Here is a 23,994-nt window from a genome sequence, read left to right as displayed (position 1 = left end):
GTAAAAGCACCTAGCCACTTCCTCTTTTCTGAAGAATGTGCTTGTATTTGTAAAACTGCTGTCTGTCCCTGTGGTTTCAGTGTACTCCTTTGAACCCACTTAAAATGCTTGGATGAAGCGTTTCCCAGTTCTCAATTGGTCACCCAGGGGCAAAAGAGTTGGATGAGGCCAAATGTTTACTTTTTAATTCTTTAAAAAACAAACAAGAATAACACGACCGTCTTTAGATTTAGAAGGGGATGCTCCTTTTTAGCAGATATACACTTAGACATCTTTCCTTTATTAGGATTTCACATCATTAGTTATCATCTGTACATCCTCTACGGTTGAAATAAAGACATTAAGCAATGACATACTATAAAAAGTAGGGAGTTTTGAGAATTCTTTCATGGTCTCATGATGGTCATTCTGTGTCTTGTTATTTTAGGTGAAGGACATTTCAGGAATATGTGACTAACAAACACACATCAGAATAAAGAGAGAGACGATGTAAGCAGGATGTATAAATGTACATGTCCCTTTGGATGTCGTGGTTTATATGAGTGCATTCAACACGATGATTCTCACAAACAAAGAGACAAACTAATGAGCTGTGTGGGTTTTTGTCTGGTCTTAATTGAAATCAGCTCTTCCTGATTCAGGTTTTTTCCCATGTTGCTTTATACGGGAGTAACTGATTCAGAGTCACCAGGTTAACACAGAGCATTAATGATGAATTTAATATGTGTGGATGATCGTATTTTGCTCAGTTATGGGGAACTGTGGTCTGCAACAGGCTCTATGGATGACAACGTCAGTCTACGTGTGTTCACCACTTTGGTGCAGAATAAAAACATCATTGGAGAAGGCTCATGGGCAAGGCTGAAGGAGGGCAACTGCACACCTGGATGGATTTTTTTATAGAAAACAACGATGCTTCTCGAAGAGACGTATTATAATCACTTCAATGAAAAGATTCTAACAAGTTTGAGTCACTGTTGGGTTTGGCTTTGCAGTAGTGATGATGTTTACAAATGGCATTTGGCATTAAAAGACCTTGAGAGTATATTGTTCCAGACAATACACTGCAGTTATTTGCAGGTCTTTTGAGTCAAGGCAGGTAAAGACATGCTGCCTATTGGTGCGTCTACTACAGCTCTGTCTGTGTAAAACAACAATGATATGTAATTATTTGCTCCTTTTCAAATAGATTACACTCACCCAATTCAAATCATTCACATAATAACATTGTCTGCTATGTGCTTGTAGAGTTCAACTTAAATTGCCGCTCTGACAACAATAATGAGATGTCAGACATTTGACAGAATGATTTGTCACAGTCTCAGCTCACGGTATTATCGACATACTTTTGTAAAATGTCTCGTAATGACAACGTTCTGCTAAGTATGAGACTGGACGTCAAGTGCGGGTATGAAGCTGCTGCGCTGCCAGAGGAACTCAAACCTCTTAATGGATTAAAAAACGTGTCCTGATCACAAACAGACGGTGTGATTCTAGGAGAGCACTAGAGTACGATACAAACATCCCAGAAAGACTAACGCTCCTCTGCGCCCATTAGTGACAGCATGTGTAAAGTGTAACAAACACTGTGTCTGTCTAAATATTTCTGGACCAGCATCATTGCTTAGACGGTGGTTAACAGAGCGCTCCTGACTCATGCCAGGGGAAGTCAGCAGCTAGGGGGATTTTTGCTGTTATTTAAAAATGTAACCAAGAAACACACGCAAACATCTGATCTGTGCTGTGGCCCACAGTTTATTTATCTTTTGAATGTTGTATTCAAAAGATAAAGATTTGGTGTTGTACGACCTGTATTGAAGTGGGAGGTTTAAAAGCTTCACACCTGTGAACCACAAATTCACACATTATATATTCCTGTTCCACAAATAAGAACGACGATCTCAGGTTTCGGAAGTAAGCAGCATTTTCAGTCTGTCTGTAATAGAAACATTTGTTTCTCCTAATTATGAGATCTTAAAAATAGTCTTCAGCCATGCTAGCAGTCCCGCGAGGCTTTAATGCTCATAAAAGGAGCTGCATTAAACATTCTGAACATTAATATAGCAGCAAAAAACCCATGTTGAACATTTCAGACTCAGCATTATGAGCTCAACATCTATCAACCTCCACGTTTCTCAGCATGCATCTAATTTACGCTCATATATCTGGAAGGATGTGTTCTGATATCTGCTGTGGTGCTGCCAGCTGTTGATTATTAAATCATATTTGGTTGAGTATTTTTAACACTAATGTGATGGTATAGCTGCCAGATGTGTTTCTGCCTTTATTTATAGACAGCAAGTCGCTCCCATATCATGAATGTTTTTATTTACGAGGCTACAATGACAACCAGAAAAGAAATGCACACAAAAGACAACAACTCACAGACAAAATGTACAAGCAAAAGTCTTTACTTGGCAAAAACACAGAAAAGTACACACTGGACAGTCAAATGAGGACAGACAGCGTTACCAAATACTAGAAAACTGGTACAGACATAAGAAAACACACAGACTAAATAGGCAGGAAGGAGATTACCAAAATAAAACAGGAAATAACAAAAATGGGCCGGAATGTATAGCTGTATTGCCATCAGCTGTTCATTCACATCCATTCACAGGTATTGGTCGTATTGGTTTTGTTACTTGGTGGTTTGTTGCTTTCCATTCCATTTTGAGAGCTTCTTCGCTGCTTTTCAGGATAGATCGGCACTTTGCTGACATCCAACCCAAAGCATTTGTGTTTTTGTTGTTATTGTTCCCGCTGCCTGGAAACGGCCCACATCATGTCGGCAAAATCCACTCTTGAAAGGTTATGATATTTTGGCATTTGAAGATGCAAAAGAGGCTGTTCAGGGATGACGCGAGGTGTGATGAAATCAACCACTTCCCTGGTGTGTCAGAGGGAAGCTGATGAATGAGCAATAGCGAACAAACAAACATTGGTGATCTGCATCCTTAATTGGGAATGACTCCGGGCCTTTTTCCACATGAAGCTGGATTCATTTCACTTGGTTGTTTTCACATTTGCATCATGCAAATCAGTTCATTGTTTTATTTGAATTGTTGTGACCAAAATCATTTTTTACTAGTATTTTACAGTAAAAGAAAAATAGTGTGGATGTGACCTTTCTTAGTCAGTGAATCAGCTGCCTCCACTTTGTTCAGAAAGTGAGTCATGAAGCTGCGATTACATTTAGCTGATTCAACATTTCTGTCGTTATTAATTCAGTGACTAACTGAATGTTTACTGTGTGACTGTAGCTCCTTCAAACAAGCTTCAAAATAAAAGCGCCACAGGAGAAGCACTTTGAGGATCTGCTTTGTTTGTTTAGTTTTCTTTCTCTCGACAATATTCTCATTTTGTGATCTATTTCAATTAATTAATTTAAAAGAAAACAACACATTCAGTAAATTCGGAGGAAGGCTTTAATAGTAACTGTTTTACCTTAAAAAAACAACTGTAAGTTTGGACATAAATACTGTAAAAACTGACGCTTCCGTAACAATTATACCTGTGTTTCTGAAGTTGATTAATTAGTTTGCTAACATGTTAGCCTTTAACTTAGAGCGAAACAGTACAACTTGGCTGTAATGTGATGAGGCAGAATAAGCATTGACATTTAAACCTTTTAAAATAGAAGTATGGAACATTTAAGTCTCTTTGGACGACAGCATCTGCCAAACTAATCCAACATAATCCAACAACAAAGAGCAAAGATCAGTGAGTCAAAATATGAATCAGCTAGTTTACAGTAAAGAGATGATTTAGATCACACGGATGAGAAAGATGTATCGGAAATAGTATTGAAACTGTAATTTAACCTAACCCTCCACAAATCAAACACCGACAAGGGCTTAAATTAAAGTGCTGAGCAACTGCAGAGATTCAAACCACAGTGACTGCCGTGGTGTAAGGTCAGGCCCACTCAGCAACATGTAGGAACTGCATGTGTTGGAGAGAAACCACCGGGGGGCAGCAGAGGCTGTTTTGGAGTGGGAGCACACAAACACTTTCTGGACTTGCTGGTCCCCTGCATGTCTCCTATCATGCACCAGTGTCACCTCAACCTCATGCTGACGCTCATCAAAAGAGCTTGTAAAAACATTTTTCCATTTACATTTTATCAGTATCACTACAAATGTACCTGCTATCTAGTCTCATCTGTTACTTTTGGGCTGTTTTGTATTAATGGCAAGCAAATATAGTGACCTTCACCACAGACTGTAGAATGAGGTGCACTAACACGTCTTACATGCCTTTTCTGGCTCACTCGGCCTCCAGCTACAGATTGTGAAAGCTCTTAGAGAAACTAAGCTTTAATATTCACAGAGCGTGTACCGCTCCATCCAAAATGTTGTTTATAGCCACTATAGGTTATTTAGATTTATTCTCATGGGTTCCTTATTTTTTAAGAAAAATAGTCCCAGTTGAAATTACTGCAGTTTAGATGTTGCTTTCACTCATTCATCTCAATCTAGATATTTAGGGAGGCTGCACTGTGCCACAGTGACATTATTTGATACTAGCCTACCATGAGGGGGAGACAAAGTCTGAAATGTGCAAATTGAACACATCGTGGCTTCAACTGTACCGTCATTTGTCTCAGTTTTGTTGAGGGTCTATTTCTCATAAAGGATATGCAACTGTATCAGTCCCTCATTCTTTGGCTCTTGCTGACATTTGCCTTTTTCCCCCAATTCATTTTAACTGAATGAGTTGATTGGAGGGTTATTCAGATCACCTGTTGCACAGGGTGTGGGGATCGCTGCTAATAAAGAATTGAGAGCAGCTTGGAGCACTAACCCTCTTGGCCTATCAGTGCATTATGAAGACCTTTCTTTATGACTGGAACTAGGCAGAGAACTGCACGCCCAGAGCTTTCTGATCCTTCCTCAACTATAAAGAACAGTGTAAAATGTAGAGGGATTTATCTTCATTAGTGTATAATAACCTGAAACGAAGAACTGTTGTGTTTTTGTTACCTTAGAATGAGCAGCATATATATGTAGCAAGTTCTCTTGACAGAGTCCGCCATGTTGCGGGGGGTGCAATCTGCTCTAGATGCTACTAAATCTTACACACTGCTTCTTTAATGCAGATTCAGCCAGAAACTCTGAACCTTCGGCCCGTGTGACTTCTTTGTTGTCTTAACTTGACTTTTCATCATTAATGAAGCATTTTTTTTTTTCATTGTGAAGACACTAGTGAGATTTGTTTCTCCAAGTGAACATTTCATTGTTGGCTGTTTGGAAACTGGCTCTCCAAGTCTTCTTCCTGATCAGCTGAAATCTGGGGAATCAGTACTGCCACATCATTTTAACACAAATCTGCATTGTCATGTTTGCGATATAGATAATTATATTTTTCAAAAGACCATAACAGAAATCAGACGGAGGGAAGAAAAGCTAAAACAATTTGGAGCTTTTTCAGAACTTGTTGTGATTCTTTGGGACAAGTAACGCAGAATTCTCAGGTTCGATGGATCGGGATTGACTTTTCAAAGAAGTGAAGGGAAATGAACCGTGAAGTGAAACGGTTGCTTTTAACTGAGGTCTCAGGACAGGATAAAGTCTTTAGGAACAAATTGATTAACCAAGTAATCTCAGCAACTTCAACAATCTCTGGCACAGTGTCAGTGTGAAAGTGTATGTTCGGGGCAAAACACAGACGTTTCTGCTGGTTTAATTATCACAGCGGTTTCTTCCAGCTTGTGTCCTTGCAGCTCCAAAATACACTCAGTCATCACTCTGGCTTAAAATGACTTCATTTGTATGTCTGTGCTCAGACCATAAAACCAGAGCGACAGAAATCCTTCAAGTCCTTCTGCGAAAAAGCACGGCGTATTCTGGAAAAGTTGGCCCATGTTGCCCTGCAGAGGACCGCTGTTGTTCCCATAAAGATGCCACAATGACCAGTCAACCGTAATTGTACCCTGAATGTACCGCGGCACCACCCTTGCCAGTCTCGGCGGCTTGGCTGGCGGCCATTTTCTTTTTGGAAGGCCTTAAATCACCCCTCTGCAATTTCAGCTCCCTCTCGGCCAACTCTCTCATTGAAACTTACAATGCTTTGGTGCTAAAACGGGACGCAAATGGGCTTTGCTGGGGCTATTTCGGGAGCCCTTGCAGAATCCGTGGGTGGGACTGAGCGGTGCCACCCAGCTCATTGTGTTGCATCAGTCATGAGAGAGTTAAGTTGAGGTTCCCCTACAGGACTGAAGAAACCATTTACTCAATATCAGAGCTGCCTGGTTTTTGATGGTGGGAATATCAACATGTTTATGCCGAACATAATCATAGTTACAGCAATGAGCACATCTTGCAGAAAGAATCTTCTGTGCTGTGTGTGTTGCCTCACGTTGTAGGTTCACCACTTGTTTGGGATTATCTGCCAGTCAGCACAAAGCACTCTAAAACTGACTCCCAGTGTAAATTCTGTGTCTTATTCTTATTGTCACTTGAATCAGTATCGAGGCAATTTCAGTCCTAAACATGCAATGAATATGAATACGAGGTTGAGATTGAAACCACCCACTGAATACGTTATCCATTTACATCATCATTGGAGCAAACATGTCACGTGACCAAAAACTGTCCAAATGTCATCTCTTTCTTTCCTCATTTTGCTGTTCTTGGCTCTCTGCAAACCCCTCCCTAATTCCATTGCACTGTCTGAGGCTTTCTTTGGATTTGCAAGTGGTATGAGTCACAATAACCATTTAAAAGGCTTTCTCATTAACCTGAACTTCCTTCTCCATGTGTTTAAACTCGGCCACTACAATTCATGTCGTGTTAAGTCTGTGAAATGCATGTCATGCTGCTTTCTTGCTGTGTCTTGGTCTTGCTTGTGCCCGGTCCGTGTTTTACGGCGCCCACATTCATGCCGGTGGGAGACAGCTCTCCTTCCACTGAACCACAGGTTGACTTGCAGCTGGCCACAGTAAGTGCATAATTGCATGAGGTGCATTACAAAAGTTTGAAATTGGACTGCATGCGACTCTCTTGAACATTGCCAAAAGCATGCCAATTTGAAGGTATTTCTATCGAAGGAAGGACATTGCAAGGACCCGTTCTCGTGTGTGTGTGGGATGTAGAGATAGCATTTTTAATTATTTTGTTTTTGCGTGGGTGGGGGGCGGAGGTAAGTAACTGCACTGCCCTCGGAGTCCTTGTAGTTTGTTGAATTGCATGCTTAAACTGATTTTTCTCTCTCTCCCTAATTTCCTTTCATACATGTATGTCTTCTTTTCTGTTGAAGGAATTGTTGGGAAAGACAATCTGCATGGGAATCGATTACCAATGTTTGCAAAGTCTTTATTCCGTTTATTGTTGTGAAGGATTTTAGTTGTAATTAGAGACGTTTTAAAGGACATTTGATGCTGTAAATCTGATCCCGCAAAGGTGCAGATTCATAGTAGATGTTATGAATGAACGTAATATGCAATGTGATGGATGCTACAAAGCATGACGGTAATGTTTAGTCTACTTTAATGCATGAATGCGGAAAAAAAAAGGATCCACAGAGGGAATACCTTCCACCTCGGCATTCATTGAGTTGTGCAGGACCAGTTGATTTACCTGGCTCTTCAGTGCAACATGATGTCTGATCTGGAGCTCGAATCTACTCGCAGGAATACCTCCAACAGTACTACAACCTGCAAGAGGAGCCTATGGGGCGCATGAAGCGGAGCGGGCCCTCCTTCACCTCCAAGGTGAAGGACATGCAGGTGTTCTTTGGTCTCAATGCGACAGGCGTGCTGGACTCAAACACACTGGAGACGATGAGCAGCCCTCGATGTGGCGTTCCAGATGTGGAGGAGTACAGCCACATCCAGGGGATGCGGTGGAACAAGAATGTCATCACCTACAGGTATCTATGTGGTCTTTAATGATGTTTAGTGGTCAAGATGCTATCGCTTGTTTATTGCTGTTAAAGTGGAGTAGAATTACAGTCTGAAAGATATGTCTGTAATTGAATAATGTAGACTTGTCTGACCCAGGCTGAACTTGCCGAAAATATAACAGTCTGGTTGTCCAAGAAATGCAAACCCTGCCTTTGAGCGTTATTATGGGCTTGTTATAGTGCCAAGTTGACCATACATGCTTGAACTTATGTAACACTGTCTGGAACGTCCTGATCCATGTCTTTGTTATTCCTGTCTGAGGCACGTCTGCTGGATCACGTACAGAAAAGATGCATAATTAGAGAGAAACTACGACAGGCAGCAAAGTCTGTGCAACCATTTAATTTATTCTTTGATTTACATTTAGGGAACACTTGTGTCTTGACGTGTACTCATTGCCGTTGCAGCATTGGCAGGTACACCAGAGATTTGCCTCGCAACACCGTGGACTTTCTGGTTGAGTCAGCTTTCAGCGTTTGGGCCCGAGCCAGCAGTCTGACGTTCGTCAGGTCGCACACCCGCAACGCTGACATCATGGTGGAGTTTGTGACCTCTGGTGGGTTTGTCTTCTCTGCTTCACACAGGGCAGGTGTAGGTGACATTTGGAAGTGCATTGAGCATTTTCTTTTGGCTTGAAAGAAAATTGTGTTCTCTGTGGGTTTCTGTTTCATGTTCGGCCTGGATTGTGTCGCTAAGCGCATGGTGACTTGTATCCGTTTGACGGACCCAGAGGCACACTGGCTCACGCTTTCGGTCCAGGGCTGGGCGTTGGAGGGGACGCGCACTTTGACGACGATGAGCACTGGACAGCAGGAAAAACAGGTGCTGAACTGGATAACGCTGTCACTCCACCATGATACTGAAGAACATCACTTATTTATTTGGATGCACTTTCTTTGTGCTATTGCAGGTTTTAATCTGTTTGTTGTAGCTGCACATGAATTCGGCCATGCGTTGGGCCTGAAGCACTCCAGAAACCCAGAGTCACTGATGTACCCGACCTACAAACCCTCCCGTTCAGCCAACCTATTATCCAGAGAAGATGTAGCAAATATCAACGCACTTTACAGTAAGCAAGCTCTATCTATTTACAACTATACATTTATTCTACTTGAAGTACAGTAACATTGATGAAGTTTAGTTACATTTTTTTTAAATCCTGAGTGTTAATTCAAGTGGATGTGTGTTATAGGTCCAGTAAGAGGTCGTCCTCATTACTTTTCGAGGTTCGGCTGGAGCGCTCAGCAAAACCCCCGGCAGTCAGGATCTCCGTTCCCTCAACTCATGCAGAACAAATGTGCTTCAGACCTGACCTTTGACGCGGTGGTCACTCTTGGGGATGCCACCTTCTTTTTCAGAGAAAGGTGTGTTGATGATTGTTCTTCCTTTCTTTATTCACAACTATATGTTTAGTTCATGGAAAATGTTGGTCAAGCAGTTGCCCCCGAGCAATCACATTACAGCCTGTTTAGCACTCTTTCAATACTGCACCAATTCTTTTAAAATGTTGTCCCGATTAGACGATAAGGTCGAGGTTGACAAAAAAACGAAGTTACCCTTTAATGTTTTTCGACTTAAGCGACAATGTTTTTCCCACAAGATACCTCTGGATTAAACATAATGAGCATTATGAAATCAAAGAAGGTCCCATCACCAACTTTATGCCCAAGATTGAAACCAGCATCGATGCGGCCTTCTGGGTGCCCCGCAGATCCACCGCTTACCTCATTCATGGTAACAGTTTTCAATAATTCAGTACCTGAAAGTAAATAATTTCACCTCTCATTTATGAAAAGAAAACTCTCACTGAATTGGATTTATTTGTGTCGACAGAGTCTATGTTCTGGACAGTGAAAGGCTCTCTTGTGAAGGGAAAGCCTCGAGCACTCAGCCACTTTGGATTTCCAGCCTGGGTCCAGGACGTTGACGCAGCAGTGCACATAGTGAAAACAGGACGCACCCTTTTCTTTATGCATGATATTTACTGGAGGTAAGGCAACAACATGAATACAATAGTTTAAAATGTCTTTACTTTTGTTATATATATCAGTTCTGGCAATGTTCCAGTCTTATAAACTTGTGACCCAGTGGTGGACTCGGGGCACCAGCTGCGTGCGGTGCAGCACCCCCCGCATGCAGCTGGTGACTCAAGTTGAAATCAGCCACGATAGCATTTGCACTCCCTTATTAAAGGACCACTTTTCTTTGCATGCACTTACCTATAGAGCATTTTGCATTCTTTTTTTCGGCAATTATCCAACATTGTGCATTAGCCAAAGCCACATAACAAAGTCATGTATGCGTGCGCTACAGACTGATTGAATTGAACTTTCTTTATGCTTAAATTAGCTACTTTTTTGAAAATCGTATTATACTAAATGGAAGTGTTGTGGCATAACCGAGGCCAATGACAAAGCACCGCTAGGTAGGGACTTGCACATTAAAAATGTTGACTCAGATCTGATCTAAAATGTTTAATTCGTCATTTGGACCTCACACAGAGAGCAAAGGGCACACATTGGATTTTCATGAGTAGCAGCCAAGAACAAATGTTTTGTCTGAGCTTTGAAAGAGGAACAGAGGATCATGAGTCACGACTTCTGACGGACATTGTTTGTATCGCGTCTTTTCCAGTTACAACGAAAACCGAAGGGTCATGGATTTTGGTTACCCAAAGTACATCAGCGAGGACTTTCCTGGAGTCAACACAACAATTAACGCCGCCGTTCATAAAGAGGGTGAGCCGGCGTAATTATTATCGCCCACTTTAATGTATGTTTGAAATGTAAGTTAAGTTGTTTGTTCACTTGAATGTTACTCAAATCTAAAAATGTTCCTCAACAAACCGCATAAATACAGTCGACAAACACGTGCTGTCCTTATTTGACAGAGCAGTAACCTTGTCTCGGGTTGGGAGGTAGTATACTTCTGTCTGTAGCCTGAGGGGGCTTTTGCGAGTTGTATTGTTATTAGTAGCACAGGAATGCTTATTTACATGCAACGGCAGCTGAGTGTAGTGAAGTTTTTACAGAGCACGTGGATCCCCTCTATGATTTAAACTGTATAATTTACCCACTTTACCACTCAAAGGCCTTCATTTGATATACTGCCATTTCAGCTGTGAGCAAACGTGGATACTTAAATTCAGAAAGACGCTCATCATCGTTTGAACATTTGATATTTTTTTGTTCTCCCTCATCTCAGGTTTTATCTACTTCTTTGTCGGACCACAAGTCTACCAATACGACTACAGCCAGAAACACGTTGTCGGAGTTGAGAAGGCAAATTCCTGGCTCGGATGTTGAAATATTGTGAATCCATGAACATGCATGAAAGCCTTGATTCCATTAAATTACGAAAAGTAAAATGAGTGGAGTTTTATTTATCAGCCAATGTTTGTCAAAATAAAACAATTACTATTCAAACCTGATAATGCATGTGTGTGGTTTGTATATGCATCCCACATGCTACCAGCATCAGCTCTCGTGGTTATAGTTCAAATCTTTTTTATCTAATCTGTACATCACAGTGTTGAACACATAAAGAAATGATGAGTGTTTGCCTCACTAATGCCTGCAGGTTTTGACTTGCGAGTAGAATGTTCCAGAATTCACAAATAGCACTTTCAGCTTATGGTTTCTGTACCATAAAACACACTGCACACCCTCGTCTTTCCCCATAACAGACAGAAAGCCTAGACGTTTTATGGAGACGTTTCATCGGGAGGTTTTTAACCGCAAAACCTTGGGGCAGGTAGACCCAGCTGTAACTACCATGATTCTGTGCTTTAGTGCCATGTGATTGCCCAACAGCCCCCGAGAATACTCCCTTATAAAAAAAGTGAAGCCTGGTGGAATGTGCATTTAAAACATGGAGTTGCTCTGGCTGTGGATACCTGTTTTGGGCTCTCTGGTGTTAGCAGACGTCTTGTGGACTCTACCCGTCGATCAGGATCAGCGGCCGAGGCCGAGGCCTGAGGATGTGGAGCTGGCTGAGGTTTGTTGGTGGGCGACTGTCTTTATAGTTTATTTTAGACAAAGATATCCCGTTTGAAATGTTTCCGCTAATGCATATTTACTTACATGATTATGAACGTGACTTTGGTTGTGCAGACAATTGTACAAACTGCAGCCAAAAAATGTTTTGTTACTGTGCATTTATTTAAAACGGTAATATATTAGAGTGGTAGCTACAACTTAATGCCGGAGTTTGTACTTACATTACAATGTGTGCATCTATTTCTATTTCCTAATGTGCCACTATTGAACCAAATGTACCAATAATCTTTCTTTTTTTTAAATGCTTATTTTTGACCTGAAAAGACTTTGTGATTGTGAGAGAGGTAATTGGTCAACTGTCAATGAATTATATTGCACATAGTGGTTTTACCCACATGGAACCACAACACGCACTAATATATATAATTTGGCTGTATCTCAATGTGACCAGATGGACAGAGACAAACTAAATACGGGGTATCGGTTCTAAATTGCAGCTCCTTCTGCGAATGCACTTCTCAATTATGTCAAAACCACTCATCTCCCTCTTTCAATTGACATACTTAACTGTACACTAAATAGGGTCAATGAAGGATACTCCTTACCTTTACCTGAATTCACCTCATCTGTGTATTTCATGAAATGAATCACCAAATTAGAATAAATAACATGACTGAAGACTGTCCTCTGATGTCAACACAATTTAGTAGTTGTAATTTAGGGGGAAATTCTCTGAATTGATAATTAGCAATCCCTTGTTAATCTCGTTTGTCTTTGTCTTTGCCATTAACCTCACTTCAAACATAGACTACATCATATCCTGATACTGTAACTAGACTAGAGGAAACACCTTTGAGACCTGATCCTCCAGATCTGAACTCCTCTCAACAACAGGGCTACCTCAGGAGGTTTTACAACCTGAGCCCCGGAGGCAGCGTGTCGGGGAGAAGGATCAGGTCCACGTCGTCAACTATGGAGGAGAAGATCAGAGAAATGCAAACCTTCTTTGGTCTGAGAGAGACCGGTGGTCTGGACTCTACCACCCTGGATGTGATGAGGGAGCCCAGGTGTGGTGTTCCAGATGTGGAAAACTTCAGCTTTTACCCCAAAAAGCCTAAATGGAAGAACCACACCATCACGTACATGTGAGATGTTTTGTTTCTAATGATTACTGTAATCTTGTAAAATGAGTATTTTCTTGTAGATTTAATTTAGACAACAGATGATATGTTACGGGAGCTGCTGCAGCTGTGGAACTCGTTGTTCCTACTGTCTCACGTTTGTGCGTCCGTCTTTGGCCCGGCAGGATAGCCAAATACACTCCGGACATGAAGAGAGTGGACGTGGAGAAGTCCTTTCGTTCAGCCCTGAAGATGTGGAGTGATGCTGCACCGCTGAGGTTCATCAAAGTCAACCATGGCAAAGCTGATATAGTCTTCTCCTTTGCCCGCAGAAGTAAATCTGAAAATCCCTTCTCAAGAATTACTATTCATTGTTAATAATAATACACAAAGAAAGAGTCCTCTCTAAATCATAGCGTCAAGAAGTGTCTTTTCTGTTGCAGCTCATGGAGATTTCTTTCCCTTTGATGGACCCCGGGGGGTGCTGGCTCACGCCTTTCAGCCAGGAGAGGGGTTAGGAGGAGACGTGCACTTTGATGAGGATGAAACATGGACCGGGGGGAGGCAAGGTTTGTCAGGATGAAACACAAAAGATTACTATAATTCCACATCTACCGTTGGTCTATATCTTAGCTTCCGTCGCATGGAAGCACATTTTTCCTTTTGACATTTTGCTGACAACACTTTGATTGCAAGCCTTTTACTTCTTTTTACATGTTAGTATTTGTACTTCTACTTAAAGGGGAAATTCTCTACCTTTTATGTTGATGTCCTATCACTGCTGATCTTGCATGTTGCGCTATATTGACGGAGAAAGCGGATCTCTCCTGCTGCGGAGCCAGGCCGGTTGTGCTTACATGTACCAGGGTGCAGTACACGCAAGCTGTGTCTGACAAATAAACAAAATAAACCCACCAAACATTGACACTGACATTAATTACAGCAGACTGATTCAGTTTCTGTTGAAATCGGTGGGCAAGTTTGAATTTGCTCTCGGCAGCTCAGAGTCTTGAGGTGCCTCCGCTGGTCATATACGGCTGAACATCTGAGTCAGCTAAAACACTGTCAAATCTAAAAATCCTTGTCCATAACATCCTCTGCACTCATATGTTGGGATGTCATTTTCACTATTGGAAACGTAACACAAAGCAACAACAACGAGGACATTTTTTAACCTCATTGTGCCCCACAGCTACCAAAGCTGATAGAAGCACTCTGTGGTTCTTCCTCATACTGTGATGAAGAAGAACACGTTTTCAGCATAATTCTGTGAGGATTTACCAGCCAAATGCGCTAACAGGACTTGTCTGTTGCTGTGTTTCAGGTTACAGCCTGTTCGCTGTTGCAGCTCATGAGCTCGGCCACTCACTGGGTTTGGCCCACTCAAAAGACCCCTCTGCCATCATGTACCCCAACTACAGGTATACAAGCAGCACGCAGTACTCTCTATCCAACGATGATGTGCTTGGGATCCAAACACTGTATGGTGAGGAGCAAATTAAAAGTGCGCAGTGACTGTTTGCGCAAAATGGAAATAAAACAATCAGAGAGGAGTGCACCGCTATGTGCGATGCCATATTTAATGCATTCTGTTCCAACGTTTCTTAGGAAAAGAAACAAGAAAAGTGGAAACACAACCAGCTCCCAAAAAGTGTGACCCCAACCTTTCTTTTGATGCAGCAGTTATGATCCAAAACGAGATAGTTTTCTTTAAGAACAGGTACATAATATGTCAAATATGTTTTGTATTATGATTGCAACAGACCTTCAAAGATGCAACTGAGTCTGCCTATTGTTTCACCCCAGGTACATGTGGATGAGGACAACGCAGACAACTTATTGGAATCGCCTGAGAGAGAGCCACAGCAGCACATATCTACCCAGCATCAGCTCTCACGTGGATGCCGCTTATGACATCCCTGCCAAAGGCGTGGCGTACATATTCACTGGTAGAGTAATGGACAGTCTGCAAAGCATCACTTAGGGTTTGTCAGAATGACATTGCTGGATTTCCAGTGGGGAAGGAGGGGGGGGGACACACAAAATGCCACCAAATTACAGCCTTGTGCAACTTAAGTGTTGCAGTCCATGCAAGAGGCTAATTGAGTTTGGCTGCGCTTGTGGTATGTTGCTGTTTTTCATAGTGTCCCAAAATGCAGTGACACGGCTGTGTTTTTCCAGGTCATAAGTACTGGGTGGTTCGAGAGCTTAAGATGAAAAGTCATGCTGGCTCCATCTACGAGTACGGCTTCTCCGCCCAAGTCCGGCAGGTTGACGCTGCCGTGCATATCGGTGAATCTGGGAAGACAGTCTTCTTCACAGGAGAGGTTTATTACAGGTGACTTGTTCTGTTGCCAACTTGCTTCACATTTGAAAATGATTTTCTGTTTTGATATTTTACATGAAAAGAAAAACGTACCCATCAAAATGAATGAATAAATACATTATCCATATCTACACTGCACCTATAGCACCCATTCAAAGGCAGTAAATCAGTTTGTATGACTATTAAATTACCTGCCAGACCAAAAGGAAGTCTACATTATAGCTTAACAGCAGACATGGTAATCAACAAACATTATTTAAAAATGTAGCTGGATGAACAACATTCATGCATGAACATATATACTAACATTCCTGCACTGAAAAAGACACGAATAATCAATGTATTAATACTAATAATCCAATCTCAGGTATGATGAGCGCAGGAGAAGGATGGAGCCCGGCTTCCCCAGACTCATCCAAACAGACTGGCCTGGAATACCGAGAAGGGTCGACGCTGCCTTTAAGTTAGATGGTAAACAAAAAGAGAACAACTGTCACACTTTTCGGCCATGAACTTTGTATAATATAGACCTCAGCAGCAGGATCCAAATAGAGCACAACTGAAATAGAAGTAGTAATTTCTTGTTTTTACCGTGTTTAGGTGGTAGACGGGTAGGCGTACCGCACTGGACACACTTTTAAACTGAAAACGTCATTTGACTCAGTTTTGGAACAATGTGTTGGTCAAGTAGGAATCCTGTGTTTACAGCTAAACGTTTTTGTTCTTGTTTCAGCTCATTTGCTTTGAAACAACACCAGGTGATAACACACGTTTTGTATGATGTTCTGTTGACAGGTAGCATCTTCCTCTTCAGCGGGACAAAATCCTACCAGTACGACTTCAGACAAAACCGAGTGGTGAATATTATTTCAGCAAATTCGTGGCTAGGATGTTGATACAGTCAACGCAGTGGTGGGCAAGTTTCTGGGAAAACCTCCTTGAACTGCAATAGCTGTAAAACTGAGATAATAAGTAGGTAACATCATGTATTTGACTGAATTGTTACGGTTTAGATTTGTGGGGCATGTGTGTACCTGTATGTCAATTACATCTCTGATCGCCCTCTCGGGTACAACATGTATACATCTTCTTATATAAAAGGATGTAAAGTCCTGAGAACTTATAATGTGAATATTAAACGCAAAGTGTATCATTTCTTTACAAATATTGTGGACCTCACATTCAATACTGAGTTCAATTTAATAACCTCCTAATGTTAGTGTAGACGTAACTTTGAGTATGTTGTAAATCTGAATATGAATGAACAGCATGTGTCTTATGGACAGTAAAATGTCATTTTTGTCCATAGAGCTCAGATGCTTTTGTACAGCACAGTTGTTTCATCTTTCATCTTCAATGCAGTGGTGGAAGATTATTTAGCTACAATGTAAAAATACTCCACTAAGAGTTAAAGTCTTGCATTCAAAATTCCACTCGAGTAAAACATGTACAGGTATTATTAACAAGATGTACTCTAAGAATAAAAGTGCTCAGTATGCAGAATATAAAATGGCCTCTCTCCGTGTTACATTATTTTATGTAATATTATTATTTTCTAAGACGCATTAGCATGTGAGCAGCATTTCAATCCTGTTGCTGGTCGTGATTTCTTTAGATGCTCATCATAGATTCTGAACATTTTAATCTGCAAAGTAAACCATTAATTACAGCTGCCAAATACATGTAGTCGTGTAAAACGTGCAATATTTCACTCTGAAATGTAAAAAAGAACAAGTATAAAGCCACATGAACCCATCTTTCTTTTGGATTGGATTGTTTTACTTGACAAAACATACGTGTATAAGTAGTCAGGAAGGTGCAAACGAGCAGTTTCTGTCAGTTGTAACATGAGCTGAAGTGTCCCTGTGATGTTGAAGTCTGTGCAATGTGACTTTAACAACATCGGCGTCCCCAAATGGCAGTGAGAGGTAGTTCCAGCCTCCACCAGTGGACCTCAGTGCCCTGAAAGAAAGTCATGGGACGTGAGTTAAATGCACTCGCTCATGTTTACCCACCAAACTGGACTATGGTCCATGTAAATCAAATGTTTTCAGAAAGTACAAGAGAACACTGAAAACAACTACATGTTGGCAAATTATTTTTCTGGATGAGTGACAGATTGTGGGCGTGAGTTCCTGTTTTTCCACCAAACACCAGAATTTAAGAAGGATGAACGAAGCAAATCAGTGTCATTTAATTGGGATGCTTGTTTGCAGCTCAGCGCTTGACTTTGGCTCTCGTATTACTGTATACTGTACATTACTCTTGTCTAGTTGAGTGCACTGTGCGCATGTGACAGAATATACAAAAGCATCAGAAGGTGAATCATAGAGGTGGGATGAAAAGAGGCGTATGAAGGCATCTCATTAAAAGAAATGGTGACAACAGAAGAAAACAATAAAAACTGCTTCACAGATGTTTCACGAGTGAAGTTAAGATCCTCCCACTGTGTTATCAGAGGGGCCACTATTTACTCCCCCCACCCCCCTCTGGCACAGGGCCAGAGGGCCACAGTGTTAACATTTGCTAAAAGGGACACTGCCTACTCTTATTCAGCTTATATCAGAACAATACACACCTCAGCCTGTCAAGGCTGTCTTTATAAGAGGAGAGTGGACTGACATTTCTTTTTTTTTTAAATATGTCTCTTGCTTATTTTTGGATTGTGCTGCTGGGTTGTTTAGCCCTTAGTCACGCAGCACCTACCATCGCTCCAACAGTTTCACCAGAGGACGAAGACCTGGCGGAGGTAATTCAGAATATATTCTCCATGAATATTAGTGATAAGAAGTGTGCGGACTAAGGTGATTATAGGGGGAAATCGTTTATTTAAAGACACTAGTGATGAGAGAGATGAGACAGGTTGCAAGAAGTCTGTGTAGACAGGAAATAAGCTCTGCCATAGTCAGATTAAATGAACTATGAAATCATCATCTTCTTCTGTTATCAGGGATACCTCTCTCGGTTCTACGCTGATGTTGGCGTGACAAACTCCTCAGTGCAGAGAATCGTTAAGAGCTCCTTCAGCCAGGATCTACAGACCATGCAGGCTTTCTTTGGCCTCGAGGTAATTACCACGAATGAAGGCTTTTGAAGTCTAGGTCTGCACTATTGTAATCAAAGAAATTGTGACCGCTTATAACCGACAAAGGATTGATCGTGTGGCAAATGGCAAAATGTTCTCCGTTTTTTCGTCTGACCATCAGGTGACGGGTGTGTTGAATAATGAGACTGTGGAGGTGATGAAGGCACCCAGGTGCGGTGTGTCCGACATCAGCCGATACGGACACTTCGCTGGGAAACCCAAATGGCAGAAAAGGCTGATTACATACAGGTAGCTGGTATAGGAGCGTGTCGTTACTGTCAATACTTGGTGTCACTCAGTTCGTATTTTTGTTGGTTGAACATATAAATAAAGATGATGATGATGATGATGATGATAACAACGTGCTGTATCATATGATTTCAACAGGATCACTCAGTACACTCAAGATCTCACCCAGAGTCAGGTGGATACTACCATTGCTCAGGCCTTCCAGCTCTACAGCGATGTCATCCCTCTGGACTTCAAACAGGTCAACAGCGGTACTGCGGACATCATGATCCTCTTCAAGGGTGGATGTGAGTCCGGATTGAACGAGAGATGCCTAAACAGCCTGTTGATGTTTATGTGAATCCTTTTCTCTGAATGCAATTAAAGAATTGCACTCTGGTACTGTAGATTACATGATATTGTTTGTGCTATTGTAGATCACGGGGACTTTTACCCTTTTGACGGGGCGAATGGAGTCTTGGCTCATGCTAACTCTCCTGGACTGGGTCAGGGAGGGGACACACACTTTGATGACGATGAAAGGTGGACTCTCACCCAAAGAGGTAAAGTGTAATATCTGTGCCATTCCCACAGAGGTACACTGTATAATCTCTCTCTATATAAATACTTTATAAATGTACTTCCTTATAGAACAGACATTATTAGATAAGTAAACGTACTGTATACAAAACTGGTCTAACATTGTAATCTGCTGTGTTGAGGTGTGAATCTTCTGCTGGTGGCGGCCCATGAGTTTGGCCACGCTTTGGGCCTGGATCACTCCAGGGACAAACGTGCACTAATGTATCCCAGTTATCAATATGTCAACACAAACGGATACAGGCTGCCGGACGATGACAAGCGTGGGGTTCAAGCCCTTTATGGTGAGCAAAAACATCAGATACCGCACGGTCTTTGACATTAATGTCAGGATGAGACAATCTTCCATTAAAACTTTTCAAGCTGGATATTGCAAAACTAAGGCCAAGCCAATTATTTTTTATCTGAGCAACATCGCAAAACCTTCTATTCAACCAGTAAACAGCTGACATATACATGAATATCTTGTGCTGTAGTTTGTCATTTTCAACTTCACATTTGGATGGAATGAACTGCATTGGAATTACTCTGTAACTATTTTATATTCATTGTGGTTTGTATGCTTGAGAGTCAGACTTTAAACCTGGGTTTAAGGCCCAAGCATAAATACATGTTTCTAAAAGTGCATCTTTGTGTTTTTATGTTGATATTCATTTTGTCATATGATGACTGAAGATTCTAGATGAGTCAATTCTGATGTTGCTAATCCATCTCTCAGGCAGCCGTACATCAGTGCCCACAACGGCACCAAAACCTGAACCACCTCCTGGCCCGGACCCTGGACCAGAACCAGAGGAACCAACAGAGGATCCGAACCCAGACCCTCTGCCCAACCCACGAGGTGAGCAGTGCAGCCGCGACCTGGTGTTTGACGCTGCTACCTCCATCAAGGGAGACCTGTTCTTCTTCAAAAACGGGTATACATTTTGATTACTATCTTGTTTGAATGGGACATACGTAATTACATCTTTTTACATTTCAATTTCCAAATCCTTACCAGATACTATTGGAGGAAGAGTTCAACTTCCAGAGGAATCCGTTTCACGAAAGTGAACACAAAATGGTCACAAATCAACTCTGTCGATGCTGCCTTTGAAGTCCCATCCAAGGATGTGGTGTATCTTTTTGAAGGTAATGTTCATAAAGGTTTTGTTAGGTTTGAATGTTGAATACACTCTTTAGTATTTAATTAGTACTGGGAAGACATAGGCAACCACACGATATGATTACCTCCAAATGTTTCTCTACAGGTCGTCAATACTGGGGCATAAGGGCTTATGCAAAAACAGTCATTTCAGGCTTTCCAAAGTCTCTCACCAACCTCGGCCTCCCCTCTTCAGTCAGTAAGGTGGACGCAGCCGTCTATGTGCCAACCACCAGAAAAACACTCATTTTTGTGAACAACCAGTATTGGAGGTGAGCGTCATGATCAAGTCTTTTTGGCACGTGTCCGCTGGTCTTTTGAGGATAAAATGAATACAAACACCGACCATTGAGGTATTTATTGGGTCCAGCTACATACCTTCAAAGCATATTTTTCTCTCTTTTCTCTCTCGCAGCTATGATGAGGGCAGAAACCAAATGGACTTTGGATATCCACGATTCATCACTCAGGATTTCCCTGGCATCGGCTCCAAAGTGGATGCAGCCTTTGAGAATTATGGTGAGAAAATGTCGTGCACGTAACTCATTCACCCCATTTCACAAAACGGAAAACGATCATCATCATAATCAGTATTCTTATATTAAGAGAATAGTTTGACTGTTTCGCTTATTTGCTTTCCTGCCGAGAGTTAGACGAGAAGATTATTACCACTCTCATGTGTCAAAAATGATGTTTGTCCATTAGATATGAAGCTACAGCCAGGAGGTTAGCTTAGCCTAGCGTAAAGACTGGAAGCAGGGGGAAACAGCTAGCCTGGTTCTGTCCAAGTCATAAGGGAGTTACATGGTAGATTATTCCTTGGATGGGCATCAAATTATTCCTTTAACAACTGATCAAATCAAAAATGTGTCATGTGAAAAGTTTCGCAGTGACTAACCCACGGAGTATTTCCAAACGTAGATATTTTAGGAGTTGATGGAGACCAAAACAAAGTTTAAAGTTAAAATATATGATGAGGGTGAATAATGGACTTACAATTGCTGGAAACTTGGCTCTAAATGAATGCTAAAGTTACTCTTTATCTACTGGATGTGTTAATAGGTAGCTGTTTGCGAACATGTTTACCATAATAACATCAATACTTGCATATTAATTGAATCTTCCCTCCCACAGGATACCTGTACTTCTCAGATGGCCCCAGACAGAGTGAATACTACCTGCAGTACAGGAGAGTGATCCGTGTACTGCTCAACTACGGCTGGCTCAACTGCTACTGAGAACTCACAGACACAACTACTCAACAGTCTCTGTACAAGATATGACTGCAGTTGAAAGAAAATCAAATGAATGAGAGTATTATCTGTTGTTATGATGTGGGATAACAGTTTTTCAGAGACGGTCTAACTACTGTTGGCGCATGGCAAATAACAGGATCAAACCAAGTCAAAGGTCAAAGGTCAAAGATAACCATTCAATCAATTCTGTAAATAATCCTTGACCTGCTTCAAAATGTTCATATTTTTCCATGGGGAAATTGCAAAAATATGCACCAATAGTGAACGTATGTGTTTGGAGATGTTTAAGCTAAATTGCACAACTTTGAATCTAAACTAAAGGGGTTTAAAGTTACCCTTTGCACACATCCAAGGGTTACAAATAAAGAGCTCCTCTGCACAAATTGCCATAACAGGGCCCAGCTTGCATATATTTGGATACAAAATTAGCAAACAACTTAAGCCAATAGTTCTTCTTGATCATGTCCCAACTGTTATGTTGTGAAATAATCCAGTATTTTGTCTGTATGCTGCAATTTTAGAATTAGGACCACAGGGCTTGTTCAGTGCAATTCTGGCCACATGAGAGGAGATCCCAATTTAGAAAGAGAGCTGAGTCACTACTGTTTTCATGAACACGGATAAATTAAGGATTTTATAGTTTAGTGTTGAGATGCTAGTTAAGGCACAAAACAAACCAAGGAGGTGATTAAGTGCAGGTGATATCATCATAATACGGGAGCTTTAAAGGGCTGGTTCACCAAAATATATAAGGTTTGAGATATTTGTCAGTGAACTTTCTGCTTCCACTCCGATATAATGAATGGGCTCTTATTTGTGTCATCTTCAATGAACGGCAACATCGCTTTCCAGTCAACATTTGTTATTTGGACTATTCCCCCAGTAGAAGCAGTTCCAATGAAAAATGTCCACAGAGACAGACCAGGACATTGTCTCTGGAAAAAAAAGAAAAATTCAATTTTCAAATTATGTTAGCACCACATAGTATATGACATTCATCTCCATTGTACTGGGGAAGAGGCACACTTCTCACAAGCATGTATTCATTTAGGGCTATTTACCAGTGGGGTAAGTGAGAAAATGCTTTTGCTGTAATTCAGTTGAACCATGTAGTCGTGAATTTTTGGTGGTCTTAAGAAGAGATTGATATGAAGTACGTGATTAAATCAGATTAAAGATAAAGCTTATCCTTTTCATGCCAGGAAATAAGCAATAGCTTAATTTAGATTGGAGATGTTGATTCCTCAGAAGCAAATTTGTCCTCATTTCTAGCAGTCACTCGAGGATTTGAAGGACTTTATTTTTCTCCTTGGTTGTAGGTGTGGTATATTTATGCTCTGCAAGATTTCCCTGTAATCTGTGTTTTGTTCTCTGCGCATAAAACAGCCACAAAAACATTTAGGTCTGTGCCACATAGGCCATTTTGCAATGATGAAGAATGAGGTAAGATATTATTTCAAAGCACTGAAGGTGCCAGAAAGAGGAAAAATTGAAAATCAAAAGAACGAGAATATGTTTTTGAGAGTTATCTTGACCATAACGAGAGTTTTTCAGATCACAAAGATATCAGTTAACCGCTGCTGGGGCAGAAACAGTGTTATTTGACTATTGAGGCGTATTCAGCTATGAGAAGACCTCTTGGACAAAAGGAAAAAGAGGAAAATGATTCAAGTTTTATTTTATGTTCACAAATGGTGTAGGAAAGATTTGCAGTTCAGAAAAATAAGCATAACTAATCAACTAATTATATCAACATGAAGGTAAGACTGAGAAAAACATCTGCTTTTGTAAACTTTGTGTTCAGATTAAAAGCAGAACACTATTTTCTCTCACTCAAAGTTTCCACATGGTGTAAGACAGACTGACATAAATGTCAAGTTGCTTACTTCTGCCCCGTTTTACAGTATTCAACACCTACAAACGTGACCTTCTCAGTTTTTTTTCTCAGGTTTGAAAAATGATATGCCCCCACATGCTTTGAAATAATTTAATCTGATCATTTTACAAACTCAAAATCTTATTAACCCTTATTTGAGTCATACTTTAACATCAAAAGTGTTATTTACAAACCACTGCATAATGTCCATCTGAAATGTCCCACTGTCCATAATTGTAAATGTAAAATTAGCATTATTATTATTGTTGTTGTTGTTTTATATATTTCAGAAACGTTTGAAAACCAGAACTGTATAAAAACGGTTCCGTTCAAAACAAACTAAACCGGATATTCCGTAGAAATGTTACCAGGAATACTGTCCGGTGTGAGCCACGGACTTTAGTTCCTCTATCTACGTACCCCGTCGATATACTCGTGTTTTCTTTTCGCTTTA

At 41.0% G+C, this 23,994-nt stretch overlaps 1 protein-coding gene across 1 annotated transcript; it reads left to right on the top strand.

Moving 5' to 3' along the window:
• Positions 1–7,723: 7,723 nt before the first annotated feature.
• Positions 7,724–21,646, top strand: LOC306701233 (uncharacterized protein; the record flags this gene model as incomplete). The annotated part of the gene is made up of 25 exons (XM_079166491.1): positions 7,724–7,872; positions 8,314–8,462; positions 8,603–8,728; positions 8,838–8,975; positions 9,099–9,270; positions 9,507–9,640; positions 9,740–9,896; positions 10,541–10,644; positions 11,111–11,187; positions 12,799–13,049; positions 13,211–13,359; positions 13,469–13,594; positions 14,350–14,511; positions 15,207–15,317; positions 17,958–18,100; positions 18,302–18,418; positions 18,558–18,685; positions 18,824–18,972; positions 19,102–19,227; positions 19,387–19,548; positions 19,983–20,181; positions 20,265–20,395; positions 20,515–20,680; positions 20,824–20,927; positions 21,543–21,646. The coding sequence occupies 25 exons, from the start codon at positions 7,724–7,726 to the stop codon at positions 21,644–21,646; spliced, it is 3,534 nt and encodes a 1,177-aa protein (XP_079022617.1).
• Between the last annotated feature and the right edge of the window lie 2,348 nt (positions 21,647–23,994).

Source organism: Pholis gunnellus, assembly GCF_910591455.1.
Source record: "Pholis gunnellus genome assembly, chromosome: 9".
NCBI classification, from domain to species: domain Eukaryota; kingdom Metazoa; phylum Chordata; class Actinopteri; order Perciformes; family Pholidae; genus Pholis; species Pholis gunnellus.
Note: the sequence above shows the minus strand (reverse complement) of the source record. Positions and strands in the feature narration are given on the sequence as shown.